Source organism: Atta cephalotes, assembly GCF_000143395.1.
Source record: "Atta cephalotes unplaced genomic scaffold scaffold00044, whole genome shotgun sequence".
Lineage (NCBI taxonomy): Eukaryota > Metazoa > Arthropoda > Insecta > Hymenoptera > Formicidae > Atta > Atta cephalotes.
This window is the reverse complement of record NW_012130108.1, coordinates 1,048,662-1,061,955: the sequence shown is the minus strand read 5'-3', so window position 1 is coordinate 1,061,955 and position 13,294 is coordinate 1,048,662. Positions and strand designations below refer to the sequence as shown.

The 13,294-nt window shown below is 32.2% G+C and overlaps 3 protein-coding genes across 3 annotated transcripts; 2 read left to right on the top strand and 1 right to left on the bottom strand.

Moving 5' to 3' along the window:
- Positions 1 to 2,187: 2,187 nt before the first annotated feature.
- LOC105622389 lies at positions 2,188 to 3,920 on the top strand. Its single transcript, XM_012203815.1, has 6 exons — positions 2,188 to 2,265; positions 2,338 to 2,428; positions 3,173 to 3,264; positions 3,353 to 3,455; positions 3,662 to 3,726; positions 3,807 to 3,920. Exons 1-6 carry the CDS (start codon positions 2,188 to 2,190, stop codon positions 3,822 to 3,824), a joined length of 447 nt encoding a protein of 148 aa, XP_012059205.1. The 3' UTR covers positions 3,825 to 3,920.
- A 576-nt stretch (positions 3,921 to 4,496) lies between these two features.
- LOC105622387 (nodal modulator 3) lies at positions 4,497 to 10,205 on the bottom strand. Its single transcript, XM_012203813.1, has 14 exons — positions 10,063 to 10,205; positions 9,871 to 9,970; positions 9,241 to 9,369; positions 8,924 to 9,090; positions 8,688 to 8,841; positions 7,817 to 8,222; positions 7,460 to 7,736; positions 7,176 to 7,357; positions 6,467 to 6,914; positions 6,135 to 6,327; positions 5,927 to 6,072; positions 5,733 to 5,856; positions 5,307 to 5,669; positions 4,497 to 5,207 (listed from the first exon to the last, which is right to left on the bottom strand). Exons 1-14 carry the CDS (start codon positions 10,203 to 10,205, stop codon positions 4,497 to 4,499), a joined length of 3,543 nt encoding a protein of 1,180 aa, XP_012059203.1.
- A 1,710-nt stretch (positions 10,206 to 11,915) lies between these two features.
- LOC105622388 (UPF0587 protein C1orf123 homolog) lies at positions 11,916 to 12,401 on the top strand. Its single transcript, XM_012203814.1, has one exon. The coding sequence runs from the start codon at positions 11,916 to 11,918 to the stop codon at positions 12,399 to 12,401; it is 486 nt and encodes a 161-aa protein (XP_012059204.1).
- Positions 12,402 to 13,294: the final 893 nt, after the last annotated feature.

The window sequence follows — 13,294 nt, the reverse complement described above, 5'->3', positions numbered from 1 at the left end:
GAGAGAGAGAGAGAGAGTATTAAATTTCTGTAAGGGTCCTTCGTTGTCCTTCGTTGCATATCGCATACAAACGTGTCTTACTTTGTGAAGTGCAAATAGCTCTTGTAGAAATTATGACGTCAGAGATTCTTTTTTTTTTCCAGGAAGACCTACGATTTATATAAAGTGTCTCTATCGGATTGATTGGCAGACTTGATAAATTGATGGCGCTCTCGTTTGACAAGACCGAGTTTGATATCGCAGATTGCGGCAGTGAAACGCTCCAATTGCCGGTTGAGGTCATACTTGATGATCGAACACAACGGAAGGAGAGGTTTACAACTATGACACACTTGAAACGTTCATTCGCAAACGAGTCTTTTGTGATGATGAGAACAGAAATAGCGCCGCGAGTCGTGTGCGCGTGGCAAGTGGAAGAGCATTACGTATAACGCAACGCAACTCTCCCGATGAATACGAGAAAGATGTAAAAATCGTAACTATTATATCTAGGGCATTATTACACTCTCTAGAAAATGTGAGTGTGGAATTTATTAATTCCTTCAGACCTGATTTTATTCAAACTACAATGAACAAATTTTTTTTAATTTAATTCATGCACATTTTAATAAGTACTTCATAAACAATTTTTTTTTAATTTTGATTATTTTTTCAGCATATACATTATTATATACATCAGATCTCAAATTCTAAACAGCACACAAATTTATAAAATATTTACAAAATATTTATAAATATTTATAAATATGGTTTATTTTAAATATTTTGTAAATATTTTTAAGGTCTTAGATTGCATAGCTCATAAACATTTATTATAAACATTATGAAATATTTATTATAAATGCTAAGGAAATACTTAACAAGACATTATAATTCAAATAAAAAATATTACTAAACAGAAATATTTATTTGTATTTATCATAAATATTATCTTAAATATTTAGTCTATCTTTTAGTAATAGTATTTTGAATAAAGCTTTATATGAAATATTTATATAACATTTCAAAAAATGAATAATAATAAATATTTATCGTAAATATGCTGTCTAAGATAATGTCGATAGAATTAAGTAATATATTGCTGATGCCTCGTCCATTGATTGAATATCTCCCTTTTTATTTTGTACTGTCACTGTTTTCATTTTTATTTACGTATCAATGAAGTTATTATTAATATTATTATAAATATTAACATGATGTAGATTTAATATCATGAGTTTTAAACTAGTGTTAAATCCACATTACGTTAGTATTTACATCAATCAACACGATGAAAATTATATGTATTTAAATACTGCATGGTTAAATCACATGCATATTTTTAAAGTGTAGATCTAGATTAGACATACATTAAAAAAAAAATTGAGAAATTCTACGGACGATTCAGTAATCTTTGTTCGATAGTAATAAATCTTGCAGTAGAAGACGAACTACAAGATTGGTTGTATATAATTTCACAACGCGAAGTTATACAACACGTAAGGTTACTACGAGTTATAATTAAAAGACTAAAACATTTCATTTGTCAGGCAGTATACAAATATTATAGTGTTTGATGTCGGACATCAATTATAGTGAATGAAATTACAGGCCGCGAAACCAGGAAGACATTATCGTACGATTGTTACTTAGGAAACAGATTGGATGCATTGTATGATTCTTAAATTAATATTACACGTTTTGTTTACCGTCATACTTTTCGCTTTACAGCCGCATATTTATACAAAATTACAAATTGCACCGGAATTCTTCGAAATAATTTTGAATCCTCAAGCTTGTGCCCTTTTTTTTGAAGAATTTTTTTTGCCTGCGAGAAATAGTTTCTGCGTGCGAGATACTATAATTATTTTATATATCATACAGTATATAGAAACTCACAATCAGATCTGTGAAAAAAAAATGTTTCGAAATACTTTCGAAAAATATTTTCGCGCATACGATTATGATTGACAAAATTTGCGTTCTGAATCTGATATCTTAGTTGATTTCTTAATTATTTTGATGCGATATATTCGTGTAATTTGCTCATAGCTAATTTTTATCTTTGATAGTTAATTATTATCTCCCACTTCATTCAGGATCTGCATAAATTCTCGATGATTCAGCACGGTCGCGCATTTAGTAATCCTAGATGGACGAATAAACATTTTTCAATTAAATTCGTATCAATTGTGTTAAATACGAGAAATGGCAAAAAAAAGCTTAGTTCTCATTTGTGTCTCTATAATTCTCACGCAGCTCGTTATCGTGAGTTGTAACGAAGAAGTGAGTACGAATATGAGTTTAAATATCTACGAGAGAGATCTTTATGATCGATAATGTAATAACTTTATATAGGATATAGATTGGACTACTGTTCACGATGAATTAAGGAAAATGGCTGGAGGTTTACGAAAAAAATGTACCGGTGAGACCGGTGCGACAAACGGTATGTGCTCAGAATATCAGCATTTAATTAACGATTTCGATATTTAACTAACAAAAGAAAAGCCAATTAGTATACACAAATTTCGTCAATTTATTTAAATATGTTTCATATATTTATCCCCCAATAATTCATTCGAGCAAGTGAAACAAAGTGATATTTAAGTATTCGCAAAAAATTTTCATCAAAATCCGGAAAAAAAATGTTTCATATAATTAAATAAAAAAATGTTTATATAATTATATATAAAATTGGTATATTTTATATACAATTATATATAATTATATATTAGGTATGGGAAAAAGTTCGTGGCGTTTTTCCCATTACATTTAACGGGAAATATAAACATATCATATATAATTATATTTAATTTCATACATAATTATATATAATTATATATAAACTATGTCCATAGATAATATTTCTTTTCAGGAAGTTTTTGAATTCTTTATTGAATTACGAATTGATATTTACATTATAGTTGCAGACGTTAAAAATGTGTTAAAATAATATCAAACAATCATTTTCCTACTTTCGATTTCTCGCAAATTTTTTTGGAGAATTAAAGTGGGAAATAAGTATTAAAACATATTTGAAATTAGAAGAAACGTGTTTTAAATTTCCTCGTATAAAAAAAATAATCAAATCGTTTGATACTCACCAAAAATTATTTGCACTACTTTGCTGTTCTATCATTATGTCATCTATCATTATGTCATCTAATAATATTAACGATTTTATTTATAGAGATGCTAGAGGAGGCAGAATTAGGCGAATTTCCGACTAAAGACAAAACATTGGGGTGTTACTTCAAATGTGTAATGGAAAAAGGGGGAGCGGTAAAAGAAATTTTGTTTTTTTGTAAAAACAGACGTATAATATAATTATTAAAATTGGATCACTAAAGCTTAAATTTTTTTTGATTAGATGAAAAAAGACGGTAAAATAAACTACAAGATCTTATCCAAGTTGATGCCGCCGGCATACAAACATATTGGAATGGAAATGCTCGATCAGTGTCGTAATATAGGTAAGTATCTGTTGAGATAAATTACGTCTAATCAAAAAAATATAAAAAAAGTACAAAAATGCAACTATTGTTCGGAACGACTGTTCTATTATTAACAAATCTATATTATAAATAATAATCTTTGCACATGAAACGTAATTAATGAAAATTATGTTATTATAATGTATAATATAACGTTTATACGTGATTGTTTACGACTTTTTCAGAGGGTACTGACAAGTGCGTCATAGCCATGAACTTTAATAAATGCATGTTCAACGCAAATCCTGTGGTATGTATATAATGATTAATATCCCCGATATAATGATTCTGCATCATGTTATACATGTCTTATTGCATTTTTTTTTCCAGGCGTATTTCGTTATCTAAATATAGAATAGGTAGATGTGTAAATTTGAGCTCGGCGCGCGCGCGCGCGCGCAATATATATATTTCACAAAATAAAATACTTTAAACATTCATCCTCTATTTTTTAAATTAAATCCTTTATTTCTCGTTCTTAATTTATAGAATAAAGTAAAAGTATATTTGAAAGAGTAAAAATTGCATAATTATTTGCAAGTAAGAACATTTTTATATATAACAATTCCATGAATATAACAACAGCAATTTTTGTATGTACATCTTACTTTATATAATTTAATGGTTATATCACGATTTATTGATTATATATAAGATGCTTATGTGCATCATAGCTTATGTGTGCATGTCTCTTATATTACAATGATAAAGTTTCTCGATATACATACAAACAATTCATGCACGTTATATACATTTCCGATCAAACACAATTCTTTCATTAATATTCGTACGTATAAATATAATATTACACAACAAATCTAAATACACGCTAAGTATATCAAGTCTCTTTGTTTTTGACACATAAGACTGTTGTGATAGATACTACGTATAAATTACAGACAATTAGACATATAAAACAACGAACGATGTAAAATCTTTACATCTTCGATAATCTCTTGAGATCATTACAAACGAGTCTCACTGTATAAATGATGATGGTGCTAACGACGACCATACGGTTTATGTTTTCCGTGGCTTCGTCTTCCTCTTGTTAATATTCATTATTTGCTCGACTATGATATCATCCGCTCTGGGATCAATGGGAATGGCTTGGACAGGCGTTCTGGAGCTCGGCACTGGCTTGGAACGTCTCTCCAATAGCGCGTTTAACCAGACCCACAATTTTTCGCGATTAACAAACGCCAATGCGACCATCATGATGAATGGCAGCGCGATCACTGATGTCTGATTCATCTCACTCTGATCGACTTTTCGTTCTGCGTTGAACGCTAACTTGACGTATTTGAATGACGAATTCGCCTCAAAGTAGACCGGAATAGTGCGGTACTTGTGCACGGCCTGAGACAGCGATGATTCCAATTGAACGAAGTATTTCCTGCCATCGGCTTGTAACGATGGAAAATGCACCAAGAAACCGGCGTTATAAGTGCCAATATTCTTATTAGTGGATTGCTGTACGTCCAACTTAGAGATGTGCACCGGAGAATCGGGAGCGTCCTCTCGGCACAATTTCACCTTGATCGTACGATAGTGTTCCGATTGGGTAGATGTGACATGCACCGAGACGTCTGTGCGCGAAATCGGATGAAAGGCGATCAGTCGCAAATCGTGGATGTCCTGTACTGGCTGCACCAGCTGAGAACTAGGGCTCGTGCGCTGTATATGAGCATTGCTCTCTACGTTTGGCTTTAGACGGAAGGCGTAAATGCACTATAAAATTAATAAATTGTTATAAGTAAAAATTAGATCGATAAGATGTAAAATCATTTTGTTTATTGCGCAAATTATATTATTAATATAAATATTCACCGTAGGTTGGAGACCGCGGATCCTGAAGTTACCATTCTCTTCAGTCGTGGCCTCTTCTTGGAGACTGGAACAGTTCCCTTGGCCTTGAACTTCAACTAGCAAGCCAACTTCCGGTTCCCCATTCAAAGACGTGATGGAACCGTAAGCGCTATAAGCAACTCTATTACCGAATAGATTTACATTGACGGTTGCCCCTTCCACGACGTTAATCATCTTTGATGGCGGATCAAAGCGATATTCCTTCATCATAGGTCGTAGATAATATTCACCCGGTGACAACGAATTAAATATAAATTTTCCGTCTTCACCAGTTATGCTGTTCTTGCGGTAATTTTGACCGCCAGACAAAGAAAGGAGTACACCCTGAAAAATAATACAATATTATCTTTCTTTTATTTTCTGTTAGTATTTTACTGATAAAGTTACCTGCAATGAAGAATCATCAGCGTGATCAGAAACTTGCACAATAATCTCGGCCAATTTGTGCGCCAAGAATACTCCTTTAGCATCAGGCCCTGTGATTACAAAGCCCTCTTTCTCAGCTGTAATACTATAACCAAACATTTATCAATTTTACAATAATTAATTGTTATAATAATAATAAATTATTGCCAATATACCTATATTCAATTTTTCCATCCAAAGGTCCAACGCTGTAAATTCCGTCTTTTTGTGTAACTAAAGTATGAATTGGAGATTCGTCATTTTTCCCAGTTATTCGTATAGTTACACCTTCCAATGATGGGGAAATCTGTCCGGCTATAATCTAAATAATATTCTCGTTTGAGCTATGAATTCTATATGTTTAATATAGTAATAATTATCTACCTTTCCCAAATCACCGGCAAAACTTGCAATGTCATTATGACAGTCATTTACGCCGAAAACTTTCAGAGATGGTGGATTGAAGAGGAGAATGTCTGATAACGGAATGATAGTATACATATTATCTGTTTTCGCCTTAAACTCAAATTCATACTTGTATACGCCATCTTTTTTTACATATTTCAGTGGACCAATTCTATCAAAAAATATATTAATAAACAAAGATGTATATATACATTTTATTTATCTCAAAAGAAATTAATAAAAATATTAATATTATTCGAATGTAAAAAAAAATATGCAAAATTTTTCTCAAAACATACAATGCAACTTACATGACACTGTCATTTGCGTCTTCAATTTTTACTTTAAGATCGTTTTGCATACTTAAACTTATAATACTGCCTTTATGAGTGTGTTCAGTGGAATGCAGTAAGATCGGGGATAAATTGCTCGTATCCCAAGTGTAGGAAGAATTTTCATATATATGGCAACCTTTCGGAATAAAAGTGTATGTTCCAGATTTAGGCACACAATGCCTCATGCTTCCTTTATTTAGAGGTAAAGTTATTAGTTTCGTGTTATTAGGCTCGAAATACTCCACGATGGTATCGTGAGATGATATGAAGGTGATGGAGAAGCCGGTTTGCTTAAACGGTGGTACTTCGGCGCGTTCCGACGTTATTGAGATCCTATAACTAGGATTTTCCCAGCAAAACACGTCGTTATCGATGAAAATCTCGTAATGACCAGGTAGAACGTCCGTGAACTGATACTGGCCATCTAAGTAATGGAAAACGACTTCACAGACAGAGGAGATAGTATCACATCGAATTAAACAGACATTACTGCAATAACAAATAGATACAAAGTATTTTACATATCAGTTGCTTGAAATCAAATTAACTTTCAAACTTACTGCAAACACAAGATTTAGAAAATCAGAGAATCCTCTTTATTTTACAAGACCATATTTGTTATTGCAGCTCAAATTATACTAAAAACATTTTATAATAACGTTAATTAGTGTTTATGTTAGCACACCTTTAGCTTGTACTGTCTTTATCGTGACTCCATCGAGTATTTTCAAAGTAACTGAAGCCTGGCTGCAATCTGTCCCTGGTAAACAATGCACTGTTCCTGTTAACGTGGCTTTTAATTGTAAGAAGTTGACATTAATAATTGGTTGAGATGTCACATCAATTGTTTGTTGCAGTGGATAGAATCTAGAAATATAATAAAGTTTTTATAATTTATAACTACATTATACATATATATAATTTTATAAAACTTTACTATTCTGATTTATTTTTACATTCGTTACTTACTGTAAACCCTTAGTTTTTTCTTCTGTGCTCACAATTACACTCAATTGATACTTATCCGGTGCAAGATATACAGAGTACTCTCCCGTTTTCTCATTGGTGTCAAGCTCCTTATAAAACGTAGCAGCTGTGTTCTGAATGGATATTCGGCGAAAATGCAATGTCCCCTTCGCTGACAAGGTTACTTTTCCTGAAACTTTATATGCCGAAGGTACTAGCACAGGAATTTCAGGCGAGGTGGGAGATATTTTGACTGTCCTCTCGCTAAATTGTACATTTTCTGGAACAAATAGTTGTACAAATAATTCCAAAGTTAGTGAATGATTTAATTTAAAAGAAATCTTGTAAAATTTCTTATACCAGATTCTGCTTTAAGTGTATATTGGCCGGCTTTCATGTTATCTAATACGTATTTTCCATTCTTATCTGTGACTGCAACTTCTTTATGTGACAAGAATATTTTTGCTCCTTGTAACGGGTTTCCATTCGTGGCGCTACGTACTAAACCGCCAACCGTAAAGCCGGTTATTTTAAAGTCTGGAGTAAGAACTACGCTGTTGTGGCTAACTTTGAAAGACAATTCCGGTGGTTGAACGTCGAATTTTGTCTGGGCACCGGCGTAGTGAGGTATAAGCTTATAATCGCCAGGCGATAGACTGGGGAATATAAATCTACCGGTATTGTCCGAAGTCACGTGGCAAAGTGGTTTCTTGGATTCAAAGTTTTTATTCACGGGAGTGGTCTCACACTTCTTGGCGATACCATTCTGTAAGATATACAAAATTATTCATTCTATAAAAATTTTTATTAAAGAATACTTTAGAATTTTTTTTGAAAAATATCAATAATACTTTGATTATCATGTGGATTTTTGTAATCGATCCTCTGGCGCCACTACTACTATTACTATTTTTTATAATATAACTTCAGTAAATTTTTTTTCATATTAAAATATTTTTTTCATATTAAAATAAAAGTCTTCAGTAAAGTTGATAGACTTCTCTAGAAAATTCACAATATATTATATAAAATCAATGCAAAATATTCTTGGTTCATAATAGTAATGGATAGCAAATGTATTCAATAAAAAAATAACAAAATTCAATAATAAAATTGAGGTGTAGCGACGCCCTAAATTCACATAAATGTGTATCCAACTGGATACGCATGATAATCAAAGCATTAAAGGTGCCAAATACTGGTAATACGAAAATAATAAAATAAACCTTACACCGAAAAGAATGAAGGATACACCAGCCATTGGTTCATTTTCACTAGTAACTTTGCCACTAACATCATATCCTGATACTACCAAGCTGCCATCTGCGAGTTCTGTGTTTCCCTCTTGTACAATTACTTCAATTTTATTTTCTTTTATTAGCCATCTAAAAAAGATAATTGATTTTTGTCATTTTGTATCTTTTGTATCATAAAATAAATTTATTAGATATTAGACTATACACTTACTTGGAGTGATGCACAATGAGAATGTACTTTCCAGGCTGAATGGGAGTAAAATAAAATATGCCACCTTCTGCTGTTAACATCGATTTAATAGGATTTTGTTTATTATTGTCTGTATATAAAGAGATAGTAATTCCTTTAGGACCGGAGTCAGTACCTAAACTAATCACCTGAAAATAATTCATATTAATTAAATAACACACATTGAAAACATATATTAAAAATTATATTGTTAAAAATTATTAGAATTGAATCATAATGATTTTCAAATAAATATTTTTATATATAATATTCATAATAGGAGAAAATTTATTACTCACACGACCTGTAATACCAAATCCTTTGAACGTAAAGTTAATATCTTTTCCCTGACTGCAGTCATCCGTAACACCATCTACGTTTAATATTACTTCTGTGGGCTCAAAACTCCAACCTCTAGGAGGTTCTACCTGATATATTAATTATTAATTTTACATTTTATAAACTTTTCAACAATGTCATTTAACAGAAGCTAATTAATTTTATAAATTAATAAAAAAATGACAATCTTATTCCTTTCAAAACAAGAAAAAAGATTTCTTTTAAAAGTAAAAATAAACTTACATTTATATTATGTGTAATAAACAAATTTTTTTAAATATAAATAAATAAATTTTATAAATCTTTTTCAGTATTTTATTACGTATTATATTGTAAATAAAATACAGTATTTTATGAATTTGTTGACAATGCTAATTAATAGAAGCTACTAATTTTACAAATGTTATATATTAATAAACAATCTTATTATTAAATCTTATTAATAAACAATCCCATTCAAAACAAGTAAATGTAAATAAATTTACACTTTCATATTAACACATAATAAACAAATTTCATGAAATTTCTTGTATATCGAATGTCATTTATTATTTAATTACTGGCAATGATGGTGCATCTTTCAGGCTTACCTTTAAAACATATTCGCCTTTATCATATAGAGGTAGAAAATAGTAACCAGTGTTAGGCGCGCCTTCAGTATGATCCTTTAGACTACCAGTCTTCGTGTACCTGATAAATTTATCTCATAAAATTCAGTTAGCATTTATTAGGATGTAGTTGATGTAGCAATTAGGTAACCTCTCGTCCAGTTAAATACTCACAGTTTCACGTGTACCTTCCTGAAATCGATGTCGGTATGACTTTTCAGGAAGCCGCCGCATCCCAGGATATCTTGAGTGATAGAGCTGGCGATGAGACCCGTCAGGCAAGCAAAGAAAACAAGACATCGTTCAGTCAAATCCATATCACTTATTGCTGTTGTCCGCCGTCTGCTAAGCTGTGCTAAAGGTGCCATTAGGCTGCATTTTCATGCAGACGCTCGATGCTCATTTCCAGTGTCAAAACAGATCATGTGATCAAAATTGCTTGATATTCGTTTTAATGCTGAAAATAAGCGTCTGCATGAAAAAGCAGCCTTAACTGAGGTTCATTATCTCTTTCTAATTCTTGAATTATATTGAATATGTATTAATTTTATGATTTATTAATTTAGTAGATGTATTTATGCATTTAGAACTCAATAATATCGATTTTTTCTCGAATTTTCTTTAAAATTGTGATTTCAGTGTTATCATTAAAGTTTTATCAACAGAGATGATAATTGTAGAAAAAAAATTATAATTTTTCTGTATATATAGGATATTATAACTTTATAAATATGCACATTTATTTAACATTTATATAATAAAAAATCATGAATTTAATATTGCATAAGTTAAACATTTATGTTAATAATAGCAAATTTATATCAATTGTCGATAATGTTAACGTTCTTCAAATATCTCCGGATCCTTTTTATACCGTCGAAAATTTGTCCAGGGTTGACGGTCTTTAATAGTATCTCGTCGGTGACTCTACTGTCAATAGATCAGAGCATTCGGAGTTTTGGAGCATAGTGGAATAAATCCACCATGGCGCCGCCGGTGAAATCACGGTGCGCGTGCGCGCGCAAATTTCTCCTGTAAATATCGGCTTTTCAGTAATTCAGTCATTCAGTCTGGAGTTTCTGTCCGTATCGACCTGCTGTTAGAGACAAGAGTCGTTAAATAAAGAAGTCTCGAGTTTCGGACTGGCTCATCTCCGGATTCTGCAAGTAGAACGGAGTGTATGGATATGTATTTATTTCCGAAAGGTAATGTTGAACTTCTTTTGTGATTATTCAATACATGTTCGCTGTAATTCTAATGTTATTTTAAAACGCATTTCAATTAGGGAGACGATAATACAATTACTGGGAATTTCATTTAAAACTGATCGGTTTGTTTACCTGCTGCTGTCTGCTGTGAATCCGCTAATCGAATATTCGCAAGTGATAAGCTCGCCATTTGCAAATGCAATAACGCGTAATACCGCATAAGAATTTTTTTGTAAACTTGTACGAGCTGACAGTTATTTAATCTCACCAAGGAAGTGTCTCGTAAGTAAGGGGATCGACTTGTTCATTCTTTAATAAACCTGTTTTATAGACCGGTTCTTTTTACTGTGAGGCCGTTACTTTTGATAATTTCAAAGGTTTGAAGCTTTGAAGCTTTGAAGCTTTTTGAAGTTAACTAACAACAAGATAAACATCCCAGTGACTAGACATATGTCTGGATATTTACATAAAATTTTATTTATTTATATGATTATTAGTCTCAAATGCTTTTTAAAATAATTTTTTAATACAATTAAATTATTGTAACAAAAAAACCTCTTATGTTACAGTTATGTTGTTAGACAAGAAATTATTAATAATTGTGTTACTGTCAGATGATGCTTACTCAGTTATATTGTATATGAAAATGTATAGTATACTTAATAATGTACATTACAGAATATTCATATGCAATATTTTTCAAGAATTAGGATCTTACAAATCGTGAATACAAACATTTGCTGTTCGCTTATGCGTTTAGTTGCTATTAATTGATGAACTATTTCCTACAGAAAGGATATTGATATTCCACGGTTGAAAATGGTGAAAGTAGCGCTATGGATTACATGCAGACTCGACAATATCGAGGAACTGAAGCCATCGGGGTCCGAGTTCAGATGGTGCCTCAAGTTCATTTGTTGTAACTGCAGTAATAAATCAGAGAAGTGGAACTATATCTCCCTGGATGAGTCAGTGCCATTGCAACGGGGCAGCGGGGTGTCCAATTTTGTATGCAAGTGCAAGTTCTGCCAACGAGAGAATTCTGTGACGATAATCGAGGATTCAATTAAGTCCTTCACCGAGGACGACCAGGGAAAGTTTAAGAGTATCGTTGTGTTTGACTGCCGGGGTGTGGAACCAGATAATTTTTCCGCGGGAGAAGGATGGATAGCCAAGGCTGTGAATGGTGGCAAGGAATTCACCGATGTAGATTTGAGCGAGGGCGAATGGGAGGACTATTGCGACAAGATTATGGAACCTGTTGGAATATACGAGTTTCAGCATATGTTCCAGAGGGTCAAGTGAAATCGTGTTTGGAAGATATATCTGCCTGCCGCGCATTTTAGTCATCAAAATTTTATAACAGATAACGGATTTTCCTGCTAGTTAACGAAAAAGTGACACGTGTCTGTTACGTGTAAATATGTAAAGATATGCATTACAGTCTTTCATGTCTCTTTCACTTCTTGTGCACAGATTGTTAATATATAAAATAATATAAAACTACAGAATTGTTAGAGTCCTTATCAAAAGAATAATTTAACTCAGATTTCATTCATCATATAATAGTTGATAATAATTTTGTTAGACCTCATGAAAAAATATCTTACTTAGACTTAAAATTTAAGAGAATATTGTTATACACACATACGTACGACAAATGTCATTTTTCTTTACACATGTTTGTGTAAAGAAGCTATTATACAATTTGCTATATGATAAGAATTATTGCTTTGTAATAAACATATAGTCATTTTGTAATTTGGAATATCTCTTCTTTGTATAGAAATATACATCCTCTGGCGATGGGATAATATTTTTACGCGCACAGAAATGTTTTCGAGATCCTCTCTCATCAAGGCAAAGAGTAAAAGCAGTACCAATCCAACGACATAATATAATTTATTCATAATCATATAAAAAACCATTTTATTTCATAAATGGCTTGGTACACAAGAGATGTCGTTTGCAACAATAATTCCACTTTGCCTCCTAGCACGTTCGGAGTTGCCGATCCATACCCTGCGTGAATAATCGAGTGACTAGTGTCGTTTTACGGCAAGGGCGATGCTCGGAAAAGCCATGCGACTCACCGATTCGCGAATCGATCCGGACAACTTGCCTCTCCTCCATCACCGTGACAAACTGCATTCTTGGAATGTCGATGCGATCGCATAAAAATCATCGAACTTATGACA